The 19873-nt window shown below is 41.1% G+C and overlaps 1 protein-coding gene across 2 annotated transcripts in view; it reads left to right on the top strand.

Moving 5' to 3' along the window:
* Positions 1–18440: 18440 nt before the first annotated feature.
* Positions 18441–19873, top strand: part of reln (reelin) — a 224008-nt gene continuing 222575 nt past the window's right edge. The window contains exon 1 of one of the 2 annotated variants that reach the window (XM_017717159.2): positions 18441–18895. In XM_017717159.2, the coding sequence (XP_017572648.1) occupies positions 18652–18895 (244 nt within the window). In that variant the 5' untranslated portion in view covers positions 18441–18651. The remainder of the gene's footprint in view (positions 18896–19873) is intronic. The other variant, XM_037540124.1, reaches the window with a different exon arrangement.

Below are 19873 nucleotides of genomic sequence, written 5' to 3'. Positions count from 1 at the left end.
GTCTGTAGACCTCCGAGACAAAATTGTCTCGAGGCACAAATCTGGGGAAGGATACAGAAAAATTACTGCTGCGTTGAAGGTCCCAATGAGCACAGTGGCCTCCATCATTCGTAAATGGAAGAAGTTCGGAACCACCAGGACTCTTCCTAGAGCTGGCCGGCCGTCTAAATTGAGCGATCGGGGGAGAAGGGCCTTGGTCAGGGAGGTGACCAAGAACCCAATGATCACTCTGTCAGAGCTCCAGCGTTCCTCCGTGGAGAGAGGAGAACCTTGCAGAAGGACAACCATCTCTGCAGCAATCCACCAATCAGGCCTGTATGGCAGAGTGGCCAGGCGAAAGCCACTCCTTAGTAAAAGGCACAAGGCAGCCCGTCTGGAATTTGCAAAAAGGCACCTGAAGGACTCTCAGACCATGAGAAACAAAATTCTCTGGTCTGATGAGACAAAGATTGAACTCTTTGGTGTGAATGCCAGGCGTCATGTTTGGAGGAAACCAGGCACTGCTCATCACGAGGCCAATACCATCCCTACAGTCAAGCATGGTGGTGGCAGCATCATGCTATGGGGATGTTTCTCAGCAGCAGGAACTGGCAGACTAGTCAGGATAGAGGGAAAGATGAATGCCGCAATGTACAGAGACATCCTGGATAAAAACCTGCTCCAGAGCGCTCTTGACCTCAGACTGTGGCGACGGTTCATTTTTCAGCAGGACAACGATCCGAAGCACACAGCCAAGATCTCAAAGCAGTGGCTTCAGGACCACTCTGTGAATGTCCTGGAGTGGCCCAGCCAGAGCCCAGACTTGAATCCGATTGAACATCTCTGGAGAGATCTGAAAATGGCTGTGCACAGACGTCTCCCATCCAACCTGATGGAGCTTCAGAGGTACTGCAAAGAAGAATGGGCAAAACTGCCTAAAGATAGGTGTGCCAAGCTTGTGGCATCATATTCAAAAAGACTTGAGGCTGTAGTTGCTGCCAAAGGTGGTTCTACAAAGTATTAAGCAAAGGCTGTGAATACTTATGTAAATATGATTTCTTTGTTTTTTAATTTTAATAAATTTTCAAAACTCTCGAGAAAACGTTTTTCACATGGTCACAATGGGGTATTTTGTGTAGAATTTAGAGGAAAAAGATTAATTTAATTCAATTTGGAATAAGGCTGTAACAAAACAAAATGTGGAAAAAGTGAAGCGCTGTGAATACTTTCCGGATGCACTGTATGCAGACAGAGCTCTTACTCTGGGTGTGCTAGTCCATAGACAGGACAAATGGAATCCACATTGCTATTCCTCAATGTGAGGTTTAGCTGTTGGTCAGAGTCTCCTTTCCAGCACCTTTTCATTAACATTACTAGGCAGGCTGAGCAGTGTGGTACTGCTGATTAGCATTCACTCTCAGGTAATCTTTCTTAAAAACAAGGACCACTCCAGTCTGCCAGTCCAAAAGTACTGTTCATGAGGTCCATGCAACATACAGAGACATGTCAGCCATGACAGTGCCACAACATCCTGAGCCTTAAGCATTTTGGGTGAATCTCATCCACCCCCAAGTGCCTTGCTCCTTTTTCAGTGACCTCCACCAGGGAAATGGAGTCATACAGCCCAGAAACCCATGAGGGAGGTATGTCTCTCAGATTTAGGAGTTCCTCAAAGTATTCCTTGAAAATATCCTCATTCACAGTCAGAGTTTCTTCTCCCCTGCTGAGTAAAGCTTAAGTGAAGCCCCTACAACCACTCTTGAGTCACAGGATGTTTGTCCAGAACCTCCTTGAAGCCAACCATATGTCTTTTTCCATGGCCTCTTAAAACTCCTCCCATGTTCTGGAGTCCTTGGGTCCTCAGCCAAACAGTGCCTAAAGGTCTCTGTAATGATTTTAACAGTGGGAGGAGGAAAGACACAGGGGGCAGGAGTGAAGACAGAGAGCAACATAAAAAAACACTCTGCTTTTCAGCCCACAAAATAAGGCAAGCCTTTCTTTTCTCTTTTGCTCATTTAGCTCCACTCAGTCAGCTCAGCTCTGCTCTGCTCTTGTGCCTTCACTGGTCTCCTTCTCTCTCAGGGCTCTGCTCCTACTGAAGGAAGAGATGGCTATAAGTAGGCTGGCAGAAACAAGGCACAGTTGAACATCATCAGCTACTTACCCCGTTGGTTCAGCCAGACCTCCTCCGTCCTGCATTTGATGCTTGGCCAAGCCCCCTTCTCCACAGCCTCCTTCTTCATCTTGACAGCCTCCTTCACCACCAGTGTCATTCCCGTTTACCGGGACCTACGCCTGGAGCCAGGCCTAGGGGTAGTGATCCTCAGCGAGTGCCAGGTGGTCTGGCAGCTCACGTAACCCAGCCGGGTTTAGCCCAAAAAGGTTGAGAGGTACGAACTAGATATAGTTTCACAATGCTGGCTCTGTAACCAAACTCCTTGACAGGGGTTGGTCCCTTTCCTACTCTGGAGTTGCAAAGGATTTAGAGGCACCAAGCAGTTGTGGGGATACTCACAGGCCCTTGGCTGGCTGCTGTGCAGTTGGAGTTTTTCCCAGTGGGTCGCCTCAATGTGAAATAAAATCACAGGGAGGAAAACTCTTGTGTGTGCAGTCTGACTGTTGTGTGCACCAAACAACAGTTCAGAATATTCAGCCTTCTTGGACTGAGTAGGTGGGGTTCAGGAAAGGGCCTTGCCTATAAAACCTTGCCAACTGGTAGTGAGTTGGATTAGATGGCAGGGAAGACTGGTGGTCACACCTGATAGACCTAAGCAAGCGGGGCATCTAGGCCATTCCAAAACCATAATTTTGTTAAATCAATTCAGAAGTGGGTTTGCTCTTGTGCACTGGACTGCTGTCGTGCAGCATAACCCAACTAAGCTTGAGCTTCACAGACTGATGACCTGACATTCTCCTGCCAGATTTTCTAGTAGAAAACTAAAATCATGATTGTGTCAATTATGGCAAGTTACCTGGGCCCTGAAGCAGCAAAGCATCCCTACACCATCCCAAGTGAGATAAAACGACAACAAAGTTGACCATTGACCTAAGGTGCTCTGCTACCAAGTACATGACCATATCTCACTGTTGTTGTAGCGTAATATTGTGATTATGGAATGCTTTGCTGGCTTTTACACTAGATGTGACAGGACCATGGTCTTTAAAAAGTTTCACTTTTAGCACTTCAACCCACAAAATATTATTTCAAAAGCAACAGTGGTTCCAGCAGTGGTTCTTCCCATAGAAACTGGTTTTACCCAGTCTCTTTCTAAAGGTGAAATCATGACCACTGACCTTATCTGAGGCAAGTATGGCCTGCAGTTCCTTACTACTACTTTATATTGTTGGAAAGATTCTATTTAAGTGATATTTCAATTCAACAGGACTGGCAGTTATCAAGCCTAAGTGTGTCTAATTTAATTGGTCCTAATTATGAACTAAATGTATTTAATTGGATTTGATTGAAGAACTAAGTGAGCAGTTATTATTTCCACAGAGCCAGTTGATGTTAGATAGAAGAAGAATAATTTGTCATGGCACTGCAGATGGTTCATCCCAAACTTCTCTAGTTCAGCCACACCACTGATAGAAACTCAGAATAACTATCCACAAAAAGCAGGACAACAATGTCATTGTAAGAAGTGACAAGCAGAAGACAGGAATGTGATGAGAAGTTCCATCATATGTTGATGAGCTCAAATTGTATGTGTAAAGTGTGTGACATGATAATGCGGTGTTATTCTTCCAAGCATCTTCATAAATGATTCAACTTATGGCTGTGGCAGAAAAATAGTGCATTTAAGCCACGCCCAGAAAGTAAGTTACATGGTTAGGGGCCAGAGTGCAGACGTATTTGGACCTGTTTGGACTTCTTGTTTTATGTTTGATAATATAGGATTAGGGTTAGGGTTAAATATATTTGTTTTAGAGAGCTGGTTTTATGGTTGAAGATGGTGCTGGCACTGGCACCAACAGGGTAATTAAAATAAGAAGGTGTGAAATCTATAACTAATGCCAGGCCTATACTACATGATCTTCAGCTTGACTTTATCCCTGAATTACATCTTCCAACAAATATTCACAATTTTAGGCGATTTTCCAGGTCAGAAGCTCAATTGGAGGCAATTGTTGGCACAGATGATTTTGTAGTCTGAAATGGGAAATAGGTCAACCATTAGCCTTCAGACGATGTTTTAATGGGGTTACATGAAAAAAGCACTTTCTACTTGAACCTGTCTACATAAAAGTGTTACATTTTGCCCTGCATTAAATTATGCCCCATGCCCCCCCCCTTCCCTGCCTGTCCCACTATAGATGACTTAAGACTGGTCTGGACAGACTAAGCTTGGTAGAGTGCCCCAGACTTCATATTCATCCACAGTGATGAAATCACATTTTGAAAGTGCCTTAAAGCAATATATATCATTGCACTCCCAAAAATCCAATATGAATTCAGTCAGTACTGAGTAAGAACTGCTAAAAAATGCATTACATTCAAATAGTTATGAGAAGCCCTCTCATCTGTCTTCTCATCTGTCTTCTCATCTGCCTCTCTCTCTCTTGCTTTCTCTCTCCATCTCTCTCTATCTGTCTCTTATAGGCAGTCATAAGTGATGTTTTTCATTAAAAAAAACATGCACTCACAGATATCTTGCACACATTTGCATATTTTCTGTGAAGGTTTCTAAGAATGCTATTCTGACAGTGAAAAGGACTATAAAAACATTGCAGTGCATTGCAGGCTATCTTTGAAAAGTCAACTGTCCCAAAGATAACTATCCAGTCACAGTGTAATTTTACACTGACCTGACACCTCAGAAAGTACATCTCCTTGTATCTTCACTATTTTTCTATTTTATGAGGTCTAGTTACTTTATAGTTGCACTTTTGTGCACACCTCAGTGTCGCTGCTGGACTGAGAATAGTCCACCAACCAAAAATATCTAGCCAGCAGTGTCCTGTGGGCACCGTCCTGTGAGCACTGATAAGGGACTGGAGGGTGACAAACACACACTGTGCAGCAACAGATGAGCTGTTGTCTCTTGATTTTGCATTTTCAAGGTGGTCCAAGTAAGTAGGAATGTCTAACAGAGTGGATAAAAAGTGGGCACAGTGTCTGATTCACTTGTACTAGCACAGTACACACTAACATGCCACCACCTTGTCAGTGTCACTGCTGACAATGACCCGCTGCCCAAGTTATAACTGCTGTGTGTGGGGATCCTAAACATTGAAGAATGAGGTAAAAGGGGACTAACAAAGTATGCAGGGAAACAGACGGACTACAGGAATTGTAGAATTACAAGGTGCACCCATATGATACGTAGAGCTGATAAAATGGACAAGGATTATAGATCCGAGGGCGTGTACTTTAATGAAGGTGCCAGACATGGTATGTCTATAAGACAACTGAAATAAGACAACAGGCATGGAAAGATGTGAACTTTTAATTTTTTAAGATCTTTAAAGCTTCTGACCAAAATTAAGTGAAAGACCACAAAAGACCCAAAAACTATATAACTTTAAACTAGTGTGCAACTTAAATGGGCAATTTCATTTCAATAAAATTACAATTCCAAAAAAGTAAAAAACTCAGCAATATTGATGTAACACACAGAATGTTGCCTGCTGTTACTTCCCTAAAAATCCCTAAAATCTCTCATCCCTAAAAACTTGTAGTCCAGAAGCCAGTCTATGTTGCTCCAATGTGTATACAGAATATTTTTCAGCTTTAATGGTGCGTTCACTGATGTGCAAGTTCCTGATGCCATAGGCAATAATATGCCCCTCAACACCATGACAGACAATAGCTACTGAACTTCACACTGGTAACAGTCTTGGTCTTTGGCCAGGAGAACACAAGGTCCATAACTTCCATAAACAATCTGAAAGGTGCCCAGTCCATTTTAGGTAAACTTGCGCTGAAAGAAGTTGGCACCGTTTCTGGATGTTGTTGACATTTGACTCATGAACAGTTTTAACTCGCATTTTCTTGATGCAGCGATAAACTGTGTTTTCTGATAACAGTTTGTCAATGTATGTAGTGACTTCCATTAAACCATCAAATTTTCCATCAAACTGAAATTCGTATTTTTGTTGGAATGGTATGGAAAATGAATATTTAAAAAAAGCCAGTAGTGACCATCCGTAGAGTCCAAGAGAGCACAGCTGGCCTCGCGCTCTCTCTGGCTGGGTAGGATGCCATTTGTGTGTTTTCGAAACTCTTCACACTGTTGGTACAGCAGTTTATGTGGACTAAAAATTTACAAAACAAGGCCAGTTCCCAAAGCAACATCCTATAAAAATGCAATATAGTGCAAATATATTCAGATATTCTGTATTTTCGGAGTATATTGATGACATATTTCAGTTTATTTTGTTTTCCTGGGGAATGAAAGAGCTGTCTTTCAGATGTGAGATGAGCTTTTCCCGCTCCCTTACATTTAAAGAGTGCTCTGCAGTCCATTCTCGAATCCATTCCATTTCCTCCCACCTTCTGTATGCCGAGGCATAGCTGCAGAGGCTAAAAAGGGATGGATTAGCCAAGACATTATTTCTCAGGTGTATTGCTATAAAGAGTGTGCAGTGTGATGTGAACGATGGCCACACACAGAAGACAGAGTTTATTACTGTAACAGCTTATCTGCAGCCAATTATCTTAATCATTTACCTATCTTTATCCATGTGTATGTATGTACAGTGTGTATGTATTACAGTGAATTACAGTGGAATTACTGTAGTTATTTGATTATTAAACAATATAAACATTTTAAACATTTTAAACATTAGTATTTTAGAACTTATTAGTATTTTGAAAATGGCAAATAGAAAACAATGCAGCTGTAACGCTGGTGAGCGATGATGAGGCGGACGCATCTGTGAACAGAAGCAACATTTATTAAGGGCAAATCCATTATCAGGGTCAAAATGGTCCAGGGTCAGAGAGCCAACACGGATAGAACGGGGGACAGACATGACGAAAAGAAACACAGGATAAACAAACAACAGAGAACAGAAAATAAAACAGAGGCCAGAAGATATAAAACCAAACAATACAATACAAAGACTAGCAACTCACAGGGAAAAATGTAGAGCTTAATACAGGAGCTGGTTAACGAGACACAGGTGGTAAACAAGAGGGTTTACAAGACACAGGTGAAAATGATCAAGGGTGGAGAAACAAGGGGGCAGGACCGGGAAGAAACAAACAAAAGCACATGGAGGCCTGGGAGGGGCCAATTGTGACAGTAGCATTTCCAATTTATTTCTGTATCCTGTACTACAGTGCATTCTATACGCTAAATATAGACCATGCTTGAACAGAATGTTTGGAATGCTATCTGAGTAGCTTTTTTCAGGCCAATGTTTTGTAAATGTTAAAGAATTTTATGTAGTGTTCTGGAAGGAGTAGTTGTATGGAAGTGTATGAAGTTGTATGGAAGGTTATTAAGAAATGTGTGTAGCCATTTGTAAAAAATTGTATATTACCCACCCCACATATTGTGGAATGTATTGCAGGCATAAATTTCAGAATGCTCATACAAAAAACAGACATTGGGAAGGCAAAATATTAAATATCTTGTATTAATACTATTTTACTTAAGTACAGGTCAAAGTGCTGCACAGTTTTTACACAATCTAAACACGGCTGGCGACAATTCGGCATTAAAACATTTTTCCTCAAAGAGCATGACAAGATTTACTAAAGTGGTTGGTCTACATTATATTTTAAGATGTACTGTAAGAAAAGCACTGTTTGAAGAAATTACATTAGAATCATTATAAATTTTGGAGATTTTTTGTTTTTATCTTGCATCCCAATGTATGACCGATAAATGTGAATAATACATAAAAAACACTTAAACCTAGACATACGCAGTCTACATCAACAAGAACTCCTTAAATAGCCAGTTAGTAGACTTATAACCATGGTTCAAATATTAACATTAATCTTTTTTCTGAAATGACATATGAATGAGCTTATACACAGTTGGGCTTAAAGCATAAATGGGCTGCTTTAAGCCTAGTCTAGACTTTTTTCTGTTCTTTTCTTTATTTCACAAAAGAGTAATTCATCTTTTGTCTTTGTAAGAGAAACCAATGCGCTAAAACATAACGACCACCTGCCTAATAGACTGTTGGTCCTTCCCTTGCTGCTAAAACAGTTCTGACCCACCAAAGAATGAACTCAAGACCTCTACAGGTGCTTTGTGGTATCTGGCATCAAGACATTAGGGCCAGATGCTTTAAGTCCTGTAAGTTGCAAGGTGGAATTGCCACAGATCAGACTTGTTCCAGCACACCCCACAGATGCATGATCACGTTGAGGTCTGGGAATTTTGGATTCCATAGCAACACCATGAATTCAGTCAGTGTCCCTCAATCTATTCCTTAATGTGTGCAGTGTGGCAGGGTGCATTATCCAGCTGAAAGAGGCCACTATCCTTGGGGAATACCATTGTCAGGATGGGGTGTGTAGGTAGATCGCTTGCGTTTCCCAACAGAACATTGCCCAGGGCAGCCAGCTAGTCTTCTTCCCTCAGTGCACTGTGGTGCAGTTGCTTCCCCAGGTAAACAGAGCACAGGTACCCAGCAGCCTATCTGATATAAAACAAAACAGAATCCGTCAGACCAGGCAACTTGACTTCCTTTGCTCCAGGGTCCAGGTCAGATGCTTGCACGCCCATTGTATGTACTTTCAGCAGTGGGGTATGGGCACTCTGACCAGTCTGTGGCTGCTCAGTGCTGTAACCCTCATTAAGAATATCTGTGACTTGTGTTACAATACCCATTCTGTTGGTTTCAACCCAACAGAATCGCCTTCATTGCCCTGGCACATTGATAAACCTTGGCCACCCAACACCCTGTCAGCAGTTCATGGTTTGTCCCTCCTCTGACCACTCTCAGTAAGTCCTCCACTGTTAGAGAGCATCTCACAAGCCTTGCCAATCATCTGGCCATAATGATTTGGCTCTTGTCAAAGTCATTCAGATTTTCATGCCTGCACATTTCTCCCATATCCAATGCATTGACTATGAGAACTGGCCGTTCAGTTACTGTCTAATATATTCCAGATCTTTGCCAATCTTAGGTATTAGTCTTATGTGAGTGAGTGGACATAATATGTTGGCTCATCAGTGTACATGGAATTTGAAGTATAAAGTTTGATAGGAGGACCATGCTTGAAGCTCCTCCATCTCATAAATTTCCATTTCTACCTTCCTGTAGAGATGTCTTTCCTGCGACAAAGTTTTAGCACTCCATCACCTCCCCGTCTTCTCTTTCTCAGACTTCATCTAGTAATTCCAGTCTTCTAAAGGAAAAGCCCACCAAAATATACAGTATATGTGTACTACTACTACTACTACTACTACTACTAATAATAATAATAATAATAATAATAATAAGTTAAATTTATATAGCGCCTTTCACAAGCCCAAGGTCGCTTCACATAGCATGGAGGAAAATAAAAATAAAAATAAAAAAATAAATAAATAAAACTATACAGAGGAGGAGGAAGAAAAATGTGCATTAAAGAGAAAAGTCTTTAAGTCAGATTTGAAAGAGGAAAGAGAAGAGCCTCCCTGAGGGATTGAGGAAGAGAATTCCAGAGTTTGGGGGCCGTGGCACTGAAGGACCTCCCTCCCAAGGTGGAAAGTCTGGTGCTGGAACAGCAAGTAAGTTATTACAAGAAGACCTGAGAGGGCGAGAGGGAGTGTAAGAGGTCAGCAGATCTCTGAGGGAGGGGGGAGCAGGTTATGTAAAGCTTTGAAAGTGAGAAGTAAGATTTTAAACTTTATTCGGGACGGGACCGGCAGCCGGCGTAGCTGAGAGAGAACGGGGGTGATATGAGCTGAACGCTTAGTGTGGGTGAGAACTCCAGCCACTGAGCTCTGAACGTCCTGTAGCTACTGTACTATTTTTATCAGCTTTAAGATATTTGTTGTAGCTCTAGCAATGCCATGATGCTAGGATTCTAAGTATGGGGCTCTGTAGAGATGCGTGAGTGAATAATCTATTTAAAGCTCCACACTAGTAAATAAGGTTCCCTCAAATCTTTTTCTTTTTCTTCTTTTGTTTAGGGAGACGAAAGTGTTTCTTATGTGACATTGTTCAGAAAACCTTTTGTGGCATCTTGTTTAATATATTTTAAGAGTGTAGAGTCAAAAGGAATAGTTGGGCATTTTATGAATAAATAAATAAATACATTTTTAAAATGATTATGGATATTGTCATTTGAACTTGTCCCTAATACAATATTATTCAGTATGAACATTATCATCTACTGATTCTCAAAACTACACAGCTTTCTCATATCTTATAGAAACGTCTACAGTTTTGTTCCAAAAATGTCTTCATTTTTACAGCTTCCTACAAACGGTCTGAAACCTGTAGAGCGTTAGCGTCATATCAGAATCACTGTGCAAGTTCAACAGTCCCTCTGCATCACTGTGTCAGCTGCTTGGTGGTGTATGTTGTTTAAAGTAAAGCTGCCTGTCTGTCTGTGTGTGTGCATGCATGCATGGGGGGTGCTGGGGTTGGGGGCTATGATCCATGCTGGTTAAGAGTTGAAATGACACACATTTGTTACACCCGGCCCCTGCCCCCCAAGTCTTACCCCATGAGGGTGATGAGAGTCAGCCCTTTTCATGTTACTAATTGGAGTGTGCAAGCCATCACAACTGAAGTGTACCCTGAGGGCCCTACACTCACCCTCAGCCCCCCCCCCCCCCGCCCCCCCCCCGCCCCCCCCCCCCAAACCACACATATTTTATTTTGATTTGCTGTGTCAAATATACAACCTGCATGTCCAGATCACAGCCCTGTGAACGATGAAGTGACAAGAACCCCTCCCCCCTCCCTTCCATCACACCCATGCTCCCTGTCCCTTTAAGCTTTTACCCCTTTTGTGTGTCTGTCTGTGTTCTGCCTGGTTAGGCATACAGCCTTGTAAAGAAGATGGGTAGTGATGTAGTGATGGAAGTGAAGGGGGGGCGCTCAGTTGAGATGAGGCAGACAAAGGCTCGCCACAACCTTGAGCTGGAAATTAATAATGATAAAAATAATTACCCATCTATCCCTGAGTCCATCCTTCTCCGACCTAGTTTCCATAATGGAGAGTGATTACCCCCAGTCCCTGGCTAAAAGTCTTGGGGGGTGGGTTCTTACTGAAGGAAAAGACCTACAACAGAAGGACACAAGACTTCCGCCTTGTTTTAGCTGTGCACACAGTCACAAACACCCTTCAGTACGTCAGATCACTACACTACCATCTCCGCATCTCCGCATCTCCGCATCTCCGCATCATGCTTAGAACATTGCCAGAGTGCTGTATCATTTATTTGAGTTGTTACAGTCATTTTGTAGAAAATGTTCATTTGAACAACAGGTTTTTACATAATTACAATCCAATTATTTATTTTACAGGACTTGTTTACATTTTCTCCACAAACACACACAAAAGTGCAACACACACCGGATTCGGGATTCAGCTAATTTATTAAATTCAGCAAAAAGAAATGTATGATTGATGACATTAATACTATATCCTTACCTGTATTACCTGAGGGGCTCCATGCACGTGACGTGTCAGAGGTTCTGTGACAATCATCCTGACCTACTTGCTTTAGGCCTTTCTCATCAAAAACCATTACAAAATCCTCAGCTGTTAACACTTTTAGAGTCAGCTGTTTGAACCCTCCTACCAAGTGCTTATTAGTGCATATTGTCCAAAAAATGATTGCTTCATATTTCTTAATCGTGTCATTATGGGGTTGTGTTCTATTTTTATAGCTGTTATTTGATTACAGCTCCTTTTCCTTTACCCCTCAGTCTTAGAGCTGTTCACTGACGTTATTCACTCTTCTCAGGAAATCAATGAAAAAGTGTAGGAAGTGCAAACTAATAGTTTGGCATGGAAGTGAGAGCAATCTCCAGTGACTTCAATATGGTGGTTAATTAAACAGGATTAATTAAGAATTTAATGAGCTGCTCTATTGGTCCTTGATGATGTCTTTGGAACAGCATCAGAGGAGACAGATAACCTATGAACCTCTCTCTTCTTTGACAAGGTACTTGAGGAACAAGCTTAGTACTGAAAGAATATGAAAAAGAAAAGTGCTCACTCACTTGTTAAGTTTCCATCCACATTACAGTATTTTTATGTATATTTTGACATGAAGAATTAAAGCTGTATCCTATGAAAAAACACCCATGAGTGGTGTTAGACAGTAAAGATATAAGGTGCCTGTAGATGATTAATCAGTGTTATCTGAGCAAAGCGTTTGCATGTATACATAAATATCTTTATTTAAACTTTACTTAATAATAAAGCTTTCTTTGATCATCGTGTTTCTTCAAGTGTTTTGATGAATGTGACACATATTATTAACTCTGTGTTGCAGAGCAGATGAAACGCAACCTTATTTGCAGATTTTTTTAATTGAATAGCAGGAGGGAAACCTGGAGAATGATGATTAACAGGAATGTGTTAATGTGTGTGGCAATCTAGGAATTTATAGAGTTGATACTTTGTATGCAGTGTATGTAGCTGCCTTTATTATATCTGAGTGAAGGTAACAGGATATATTAAGCCTCATGTGTCTTTTTCCATCTTTCTTAAACAGAAATAAATCCAGCAGTGACTGTTATGCTGATGTTAAACACATTCTGTACTCTTGCTGTGCCAGACAATTTCCTGTTATGTCACTGACCTTCTGCTGACTCTCTGTGAGACATTAAACCTGCCAAATGCAAGAGAGATAGAAAAATCACAGGAGAACATGAACATTTTCATTCTGGTGCTGGTTGTGTGTATTTAACTGTTAAACTGTCTCAAACACACACGGTTGTCAGTCATTTGATCAGATATTGACAGATGTCATGTAGGTGGTGGTCTTCTGACCTTATTGCCAAGTTATAAGGCCATTTAAAATGCTTTGTGGCATCAATGACTTAATGCTATGTCAGGGGTAGGAACCGTACTGAAAAGGGTGCAACATCGGTGGAACAACACCTTTACTCTCCATTATTTTTTAAAATATTGCTTATATTAATTTATCATTAGAACATCAAACCAATTTCAAATCAGTGTAAACTGAGACTGCCCCCAACTATGCTAATTTCTCTTCGTGCACCAACTAATACTGATCATCACTTGCCACACCACACACCAACAGAGAGTTGGCGTCAAAATACTGTTAAAAAGTGATGATTGCTGAATACTAAAGTTTTTTATTACTAAATACACTGTCCTAAGTGTAATCAATAACGTATTTCATTACAGAGCATTAAAAAGTAATGTATTCAACATACATTTAGAACCTTATTAAGGCATATTATTAAACTCTGATGTCATTTTTACGTAATACACACTGTTCCTCACTGTTACTATTGGGAGGGTTTTCTTGTAATTCTTCTCCGAACACGTTTCATTAACAACTTTTGTTTCTTTGCTCTTGTGAAGGAAATGGGAGAGTCTCTCATTCAGAAGGACCATGGCATAGGATAGACTGTAGTTATGTACATTACAATATGTGTAATAAAGTGCATGTGCAGCAGTTTACAGCAGAGGGCTGTGAGAAAGATCCTTGATTAGGAGGATGATGGCCTGAGGAAAGAAGCTGTGGAGGTGACGGCTGAATCTTTAGACCTTTCACTCTTGCTTTCCACTAAGAAGGAACCTACTGGAAGAGAGAGTTTCCAGGCTGGGAGGGGTCAGCCATGGGTTTTCCCCACCCTTTTCCTCATCCTAGATGAGTAAAGGTCTTCAAGCGTGGACAGCTGACAGCTGACAATATGACATGCAAGCTCATTCGTCCAGCATGATGAAGGTAGTGTCATGGGCTGAGCTTGCGTGGCTGCTTCTGGACTGGGCTCAGTTATCTTTATCGATGATGTAAATCATGATAGTAGCAATAGACTGAAGTCAGAGGTTTACAGGAACATTTCTGTCCACCGGTTTATTGGGAAAAGCTTTCAAACTAACTGAGAGGGACTTCATCCAAAATTGTGCAACAAGACAATGGCTCAACACACTGCCAACACATCAAAGGACATCATAAGGAGGAAAAATTGAAGATTTTTTCTTTTCTTTTCTTTTTTTTTTGGCTGACTCAGTCAGACCTCAATCCAACTAAGCATGCAATTCAACTCCTGAAGAGAAGACTGAAGGGGTAAATCCTTCTAAACAACTAAAAGAAGCTTTGGTAAAAGCCTGGTAAAGCATCACAAACCAAGAATGCAATAGCTTGGTGATGTCAGTGGGTCATGGGCTTGATGCAGCAAGGGATATGCAAATATTGTCTTAATTCACTTGATTTTAAAAAAACTTTTATCTACAAAAGGGGTAGGCTGCCACCAGAGTTGCCACGTTTTAATAACATGCCTGTGTTGTTTAACATATCTCAAATGAAATATCAGGAAATAAAAGTTGGAATTCTAAACTACCTGTAACATCCTGTCACTCTGTCTCTGTTTTTCCAGTTTGTCTTCTTGGTTTTAACTCGTCTTAGCTTTGGTTTCTGTTCTACATGCCTCTGATACTGAGTTTGTGTTAAGTCTGATTTAAATAAGAGCAACTCACACTACAACTCCTACACTACCATCTCACTCCCACTCTTACACATCTCACATTCATTTTTTGTCAATCCCAAATATCTTAAGTGTAGAGTAAAAACAAGGAACCCCAAGGAAGTCAAGTTGAGGCTTCCTCTCCAGCTTAGTCCACTCTCCATATTCTAACACACTTCATTCTGTCCTCTGTCCATTGTTACTCTCTCCTTTCTACTACTAGGATCAATGTTGATACCTGAATATGTAAATTATCACGCCTATTATTAAATAACCACACATAAATACATGAATAATTGTTACATGTGATGGTGGTTACAAAATGTTGGCTCATAAAAGTTAAAGTGCATGATGATAATAGACTATAATGGATTTAAAAAGTGTCCCACTGGTATATTCAGTAAAAGTGGGACAGTATTTAAATTATATATATATGTATATGTGTGTGTGTGTGTGTGTGTGTGTGTGTGTGTGTAAACATTTGAAATGCATGTCCTGTTCCACTGACAGTCTTTTAATTTGGGTGAGGGATGTGGATATAAGAATAGGGATCACAGCTGATATATTTACACTATTAAAGAGCAGCTACATGTTTTTTAAAAGATAACTCCACTTAAATGGTTTATTAAGGTTATATAGACCAATAGTGGTATAAAACGTGTTACTACAGGGCAGATGCTTGCCCAGTACATCAAAAACAGGATTTGTATGGCGCTACACAGCAGCTTATGTCCTGAATGAACTTCAAGAAACTTTTCACATTTCAGTATAATAAAATATGAGAGCATGTGCCTGAGGCTTTTGATGACACTTGGGGCTCGGGTGCTATAGCCTCATGCCACATCCCGCAGCTCTTATTGGCACCTGGCACAGAGGAGAGGTGACAGGAACATAGTTACCTGTCTACAATAACAACGTTTACATGTCTGGAAAGTTTGCACTCTACAGTAATCTGTGAACTGAAGTAAATAAGTGATATTGTTGTGTCTAGTTTATATTCCACATGCACCTAAAATGATCAAACGTGGTGTGTAAATGTTCACTAGCAGGTAGCATGCTACAGATTCATGACACAACATCTCATTTTTAGGGACGCTCTTATGCCAGGGTTAGAATTATCATGGGCATAACAACAGTACAGAAATATATTTAACAACTTATTATTCAACAAATATTACTTTTATTTCATAAATGTATTTAATTTTATTATAATGGTCTATATTTAGCAGGTAGCCTGTTTTGGCTTTTTATTAGACCTTTAGTCTAATAAACAAGACCATTTTAGTTTAGTTTGCCAAGAAGCAGCAACAGAGCAATTCAAAGTATATTCCAGTTAACTTTGCTTAGTTTCTATAATTTACAAAAGAGATCTCATGAACTACCAGAAGTCAAGAGAAAAGTGGATAATGTGGTTTCTTTGCACGAGTGTTGTCTCATTTTTATTATGAGCAGATTATAAACCATGAAAATGGGGAAAGCCGTTATTAATTCACTAATGGTGTCATTATCCATTTAAAATTAAACATAAAAAAAAGCTAAACATTGTACTGCACTGTCACGATTGGCCCCTCCCAGTCCTGTCCATGTGCTTTTTGTTTACTTTTTCATCCATGTGCGTTTGTTTTGGTTTCCTAGTCCGGCCCCTTGTTTTGGTTACTCCACCCCTGATTGTCTCCACCTGTGTTTCCACCTGTCCCTTATTTACCCTAATGTATTTAAGCCCTGCGTTTTCCCTTCTTGACCATGTCTGTTTTGACCATGACCCTGGATTTGCCCATAATAAAAGCGCTTATCTCAGCGTATGCGCCCGCCTCCTTGCTCCCCGGCGTTACAGAAAGACCAGCCAACAATGGATGCGGTGAGTAAGCGACACATTGGCATGTGGCTGTTCTGTTGGGACGAAACAAAAAGTTACATGCACTGTGTTGTTGCCTGCCGTGTTTAAAGAATCTCTCTAGATCTAACAAATTAACTTTTATTACTATGAATACTCTTATTGTTCTTGTAAAAACAGTGTTTTAATTCATAGCTGCCAGTAACAGATGCCATCTCTTTTTGTGGCATTAAATGCATGTATAGATGTGACACTAAATGAGGCTGCTTTTCTTTTAGTGCATGTTGGTGTGTCTTTAGGTTATCAGCTATTCAACACTAGGGTCGATATACATTATTTCAAAGATGAGTCACTTTTATTTTGAAGCTGTTCTGTGCTGTTTCATTACCATGGCTTTTCTTAAACTTTGTACTAGGATTGGGATGGCATTGCCAAAAATGACATTTTCTACGTCAGTGGATGAGTTTGACATTTTTAATAGAAACCTGTAAATTGTTAGGATTCGCTTGTTGGGTTCATTCACTGTATCGCTGTTGTCGGATCAAAACCTTGTATCTCAATGACCAAGGTCATTTCTTTTGGTCCAATCATCATGGAATTTACACACAATATATAGGACTATGGGTATTTTCAAATTATGTCAAACTGAAAAACGACAAAAATGGAGATACAAGGTTTTGTTCAGACAGCAGCGATTTTATATATAACTCTGTGCTGAATTGTGAAACTGGAGCACAACTAAAGCTGTGCTGGAAGACGTGTAGAAACTTTGGACCTCTGTCAGCTAGTTCATGTGGATATAACAATAAAACCTTTGTCTCAAAAGCAGATGAAACTATAAAGTACTATAGACTGCAAATTAGATGCATGTGATATGAATAAGTACACTTTGTGAATGTTAATCATTATTTTCAGTTTGGTAATCTAGTCCCAATCACTACATTGCTCCTACATTTTGCAGGTAAAGAAGTTGAGGATGTTAATCTCTGCATGGATACCTGAAATGAATTGAGGTAATGTGGTGCTCCAGAAGGGGCCAATGGTGCAGCAGCCTTGCAGATCAGTTTGCGAACCTTGGTTGCAGTTGGTCTTTTTCTGTATTTCAGAAGCATAAAGATTAGATCCATTTGATATGAATCAGCCTCAATTGAAAATATTAGCTAATTATTATTTTTTAATGACTGTTATATTATTGTTTTAATAACGTTACAAAATGTCATGCCAATAAAGCTTCAGAGGATGAACGAAGAGGGAGAGCAAGGAAGAGAAGAAAAGACAGATGGAGAAAGTAGAGGTGGGAGGGGACTTGTCACGTGCTGTTTCTGTTTACTCCAGAGAGACAATGAAAGAGATAAGAAAAAGGACGGAGAGCTAGAAATGGGAGGATAGTCAAGGGGAAGAAGCAGTTTCATTGCCTGCTGTTTCAGAAGTAAAACTGGAGAACAGAGAGAGAGAGATGGTGAGAGTTGGAGAATCCAATGGAACAGCAGATTCCAGAGAGAAACCCGTAAAGGGCAGGATAGAAGGGACGAAACAAATCATGGAACTAAACACCCAGATGCAAGAGAAATTTAGCTGAAGAGTGACAGAGAAAGAAACACAGCTACAGAGAAAGGACAGTGTCTTATCAGACAGTTGGGAGGAGGGGAAGAGAGACAGAATGGAAGGAGGGAGGGAGGTGTGATTCTGGTGGGAGTGGGCCCAATCAGCTGGGGGATGCAAGAGTAAGAAAGAGAGGAAAAAAACAAAACTGTATCACAGGGAAGAATATAACTGACCGAGACAAGAACCCTACGCTAAAAACATGGAGGAATACAAAAGTGGCTCTCTAAAAAGAGAAAGAACGGGAACAGAGGATGGAGGCCGTCACTGAGAGTGTGCAGCACGTGCGTCGCTGGTGTTGGAGAAGGAGGGAGGGCTAGAGAGTGAGAGAAAAGGAGGGAGGGAGGCAGAGAGGCAGGGTTGGTGGGAGGGTTGGTGGGAGGGTGGGTGGTAGGGTGGGTGGGAAGAGAGAGGGAGAGAGGGAGGGGTAGGTATTTAAGTGCTGGAGCAGGACAGCACAGGCACGCTCCGAACTCCCTGAGAGTGAAGGGAGAAGAGAGGAGAAAAGGTAAAGAAGGAGCAGAGCACCACAACCAGCTTTACAATCACTCATACACACACTCAACTTGACCTGTGGACTCTGGCCTGTTTGCAGGACTCTAATCCCTATCCATACCATTCCTCTCACGCTCCTCCATCGCAAACTTCTCCCACAAGCAGTGGGGATGGGGCAGTCCTTCTTCAGTGGTGCCCTTGGTTGTGCCCTGTTGGCCCTGGCTCTGGGGGGCAGCATGGATGTGGGGGGCACATCTGTTGGCTTCTACCCACGCTTCAACCCCTTCTTCTTCCTGTGCACCCATCATGGCGAGTTGGAGGGGTCTGGGATGACAGAAGGAGGGGGAGAGGTGCTGCTCACCTTACAGATCGTTGGGAATCCCACTGCCTATGTCCCAGGACAAGAGTATCAAGGTGAGTGTATGTGCCTGTCACGCATAAGTGTGAGAGAGTTTGTAAGTGTTGTGCATCTAGACTTTACGTCTGCATCTAGACTTTACGTCTGCATCTAGACTTTACGTCTGCATCTAGACTTTACGCCTGCATCTAGACTTTGCTTGTGTTCATTTCAGAATGTCATGGAGGAGCTGAATGGTGTCAGCCCTTTACTAAATTTCTAAAGTGGTGTGAGGGATATCTTCATCAGTGGGAAGTTTGAATCCATTTGGTCTACTCTTTGTTCTCAAAAATGCTAAATGAAAATTTACCACAGCTCAGGAGAATGGGTTGCGTTTGAGAATAAATATAAAAGTAATGAGAGGAAGGAAGCCAGATTAAACAGATTTTAGGAAAGATGCAAATTACTATACTTGATTAACGAAAGCCAGTGATGGAGGTTGCAGCTGATTTCTGTCTTGCATTAGTTTTAATGATGTGCTGCCTGGCTGCCATTTCAGCAAAGCAGCACAGTTGTGTGTGTGTGTCTTTGTGTTTGTGTGTGTGTGTTTTGAGAGTATAAAATGTGCTATATTCTCATCTGAGAAGAAACAACTTTTCTAGTAGTAATTAGTATAGGCACGTCTGTCAACAGGGCGACATGTCACCCCACTGTTTTCAGAATGTAGTGTGTCTGTGTACATTTATGTAACTGTAAGTATTTATGCGAACTTGAACTCCTGGGCTCAGCTGCACTCTTTACTGTGATCCTGCTGCTCTGCGTGTAGGTGGTTTATCCTCAGGACAAAATCAACAGATCTCTATTTCTTTCTCTCGCTCTCTCTCTCGCTCTCGCTCTCGCTCTCTCTCTCTCTCTCTCTCTCTCTCTCTCGCTCTCTCTCACACACACAAGCACACAAACACATCTACAAAAATTTGACAATAGAGACATATTGTAAAATAAACAGTAGGAGATGGAGCAGGCTTTGGCAAAGACAAGGTAAAGTAACCCTTCTC

This window comes from Pygocentrus nattereri, chromosome 7 (genome assembly GCF_015220715.1).
Source record: "Pygocentrus nattereri isolate fPygNat1 chromosome 7, fPygNat1.pri, whole genome shotgun sequence".
Taxonomy (NCBI): Eukaryota; Metazoa; Chordata; class Actinopteri; order Characiformes; family Serrasalmidae; genus Pygocentrus; species Pygocentrus nattereri.
This window is presented reverse-complemented; position numbering and strand designations above follow the sequence as displayed.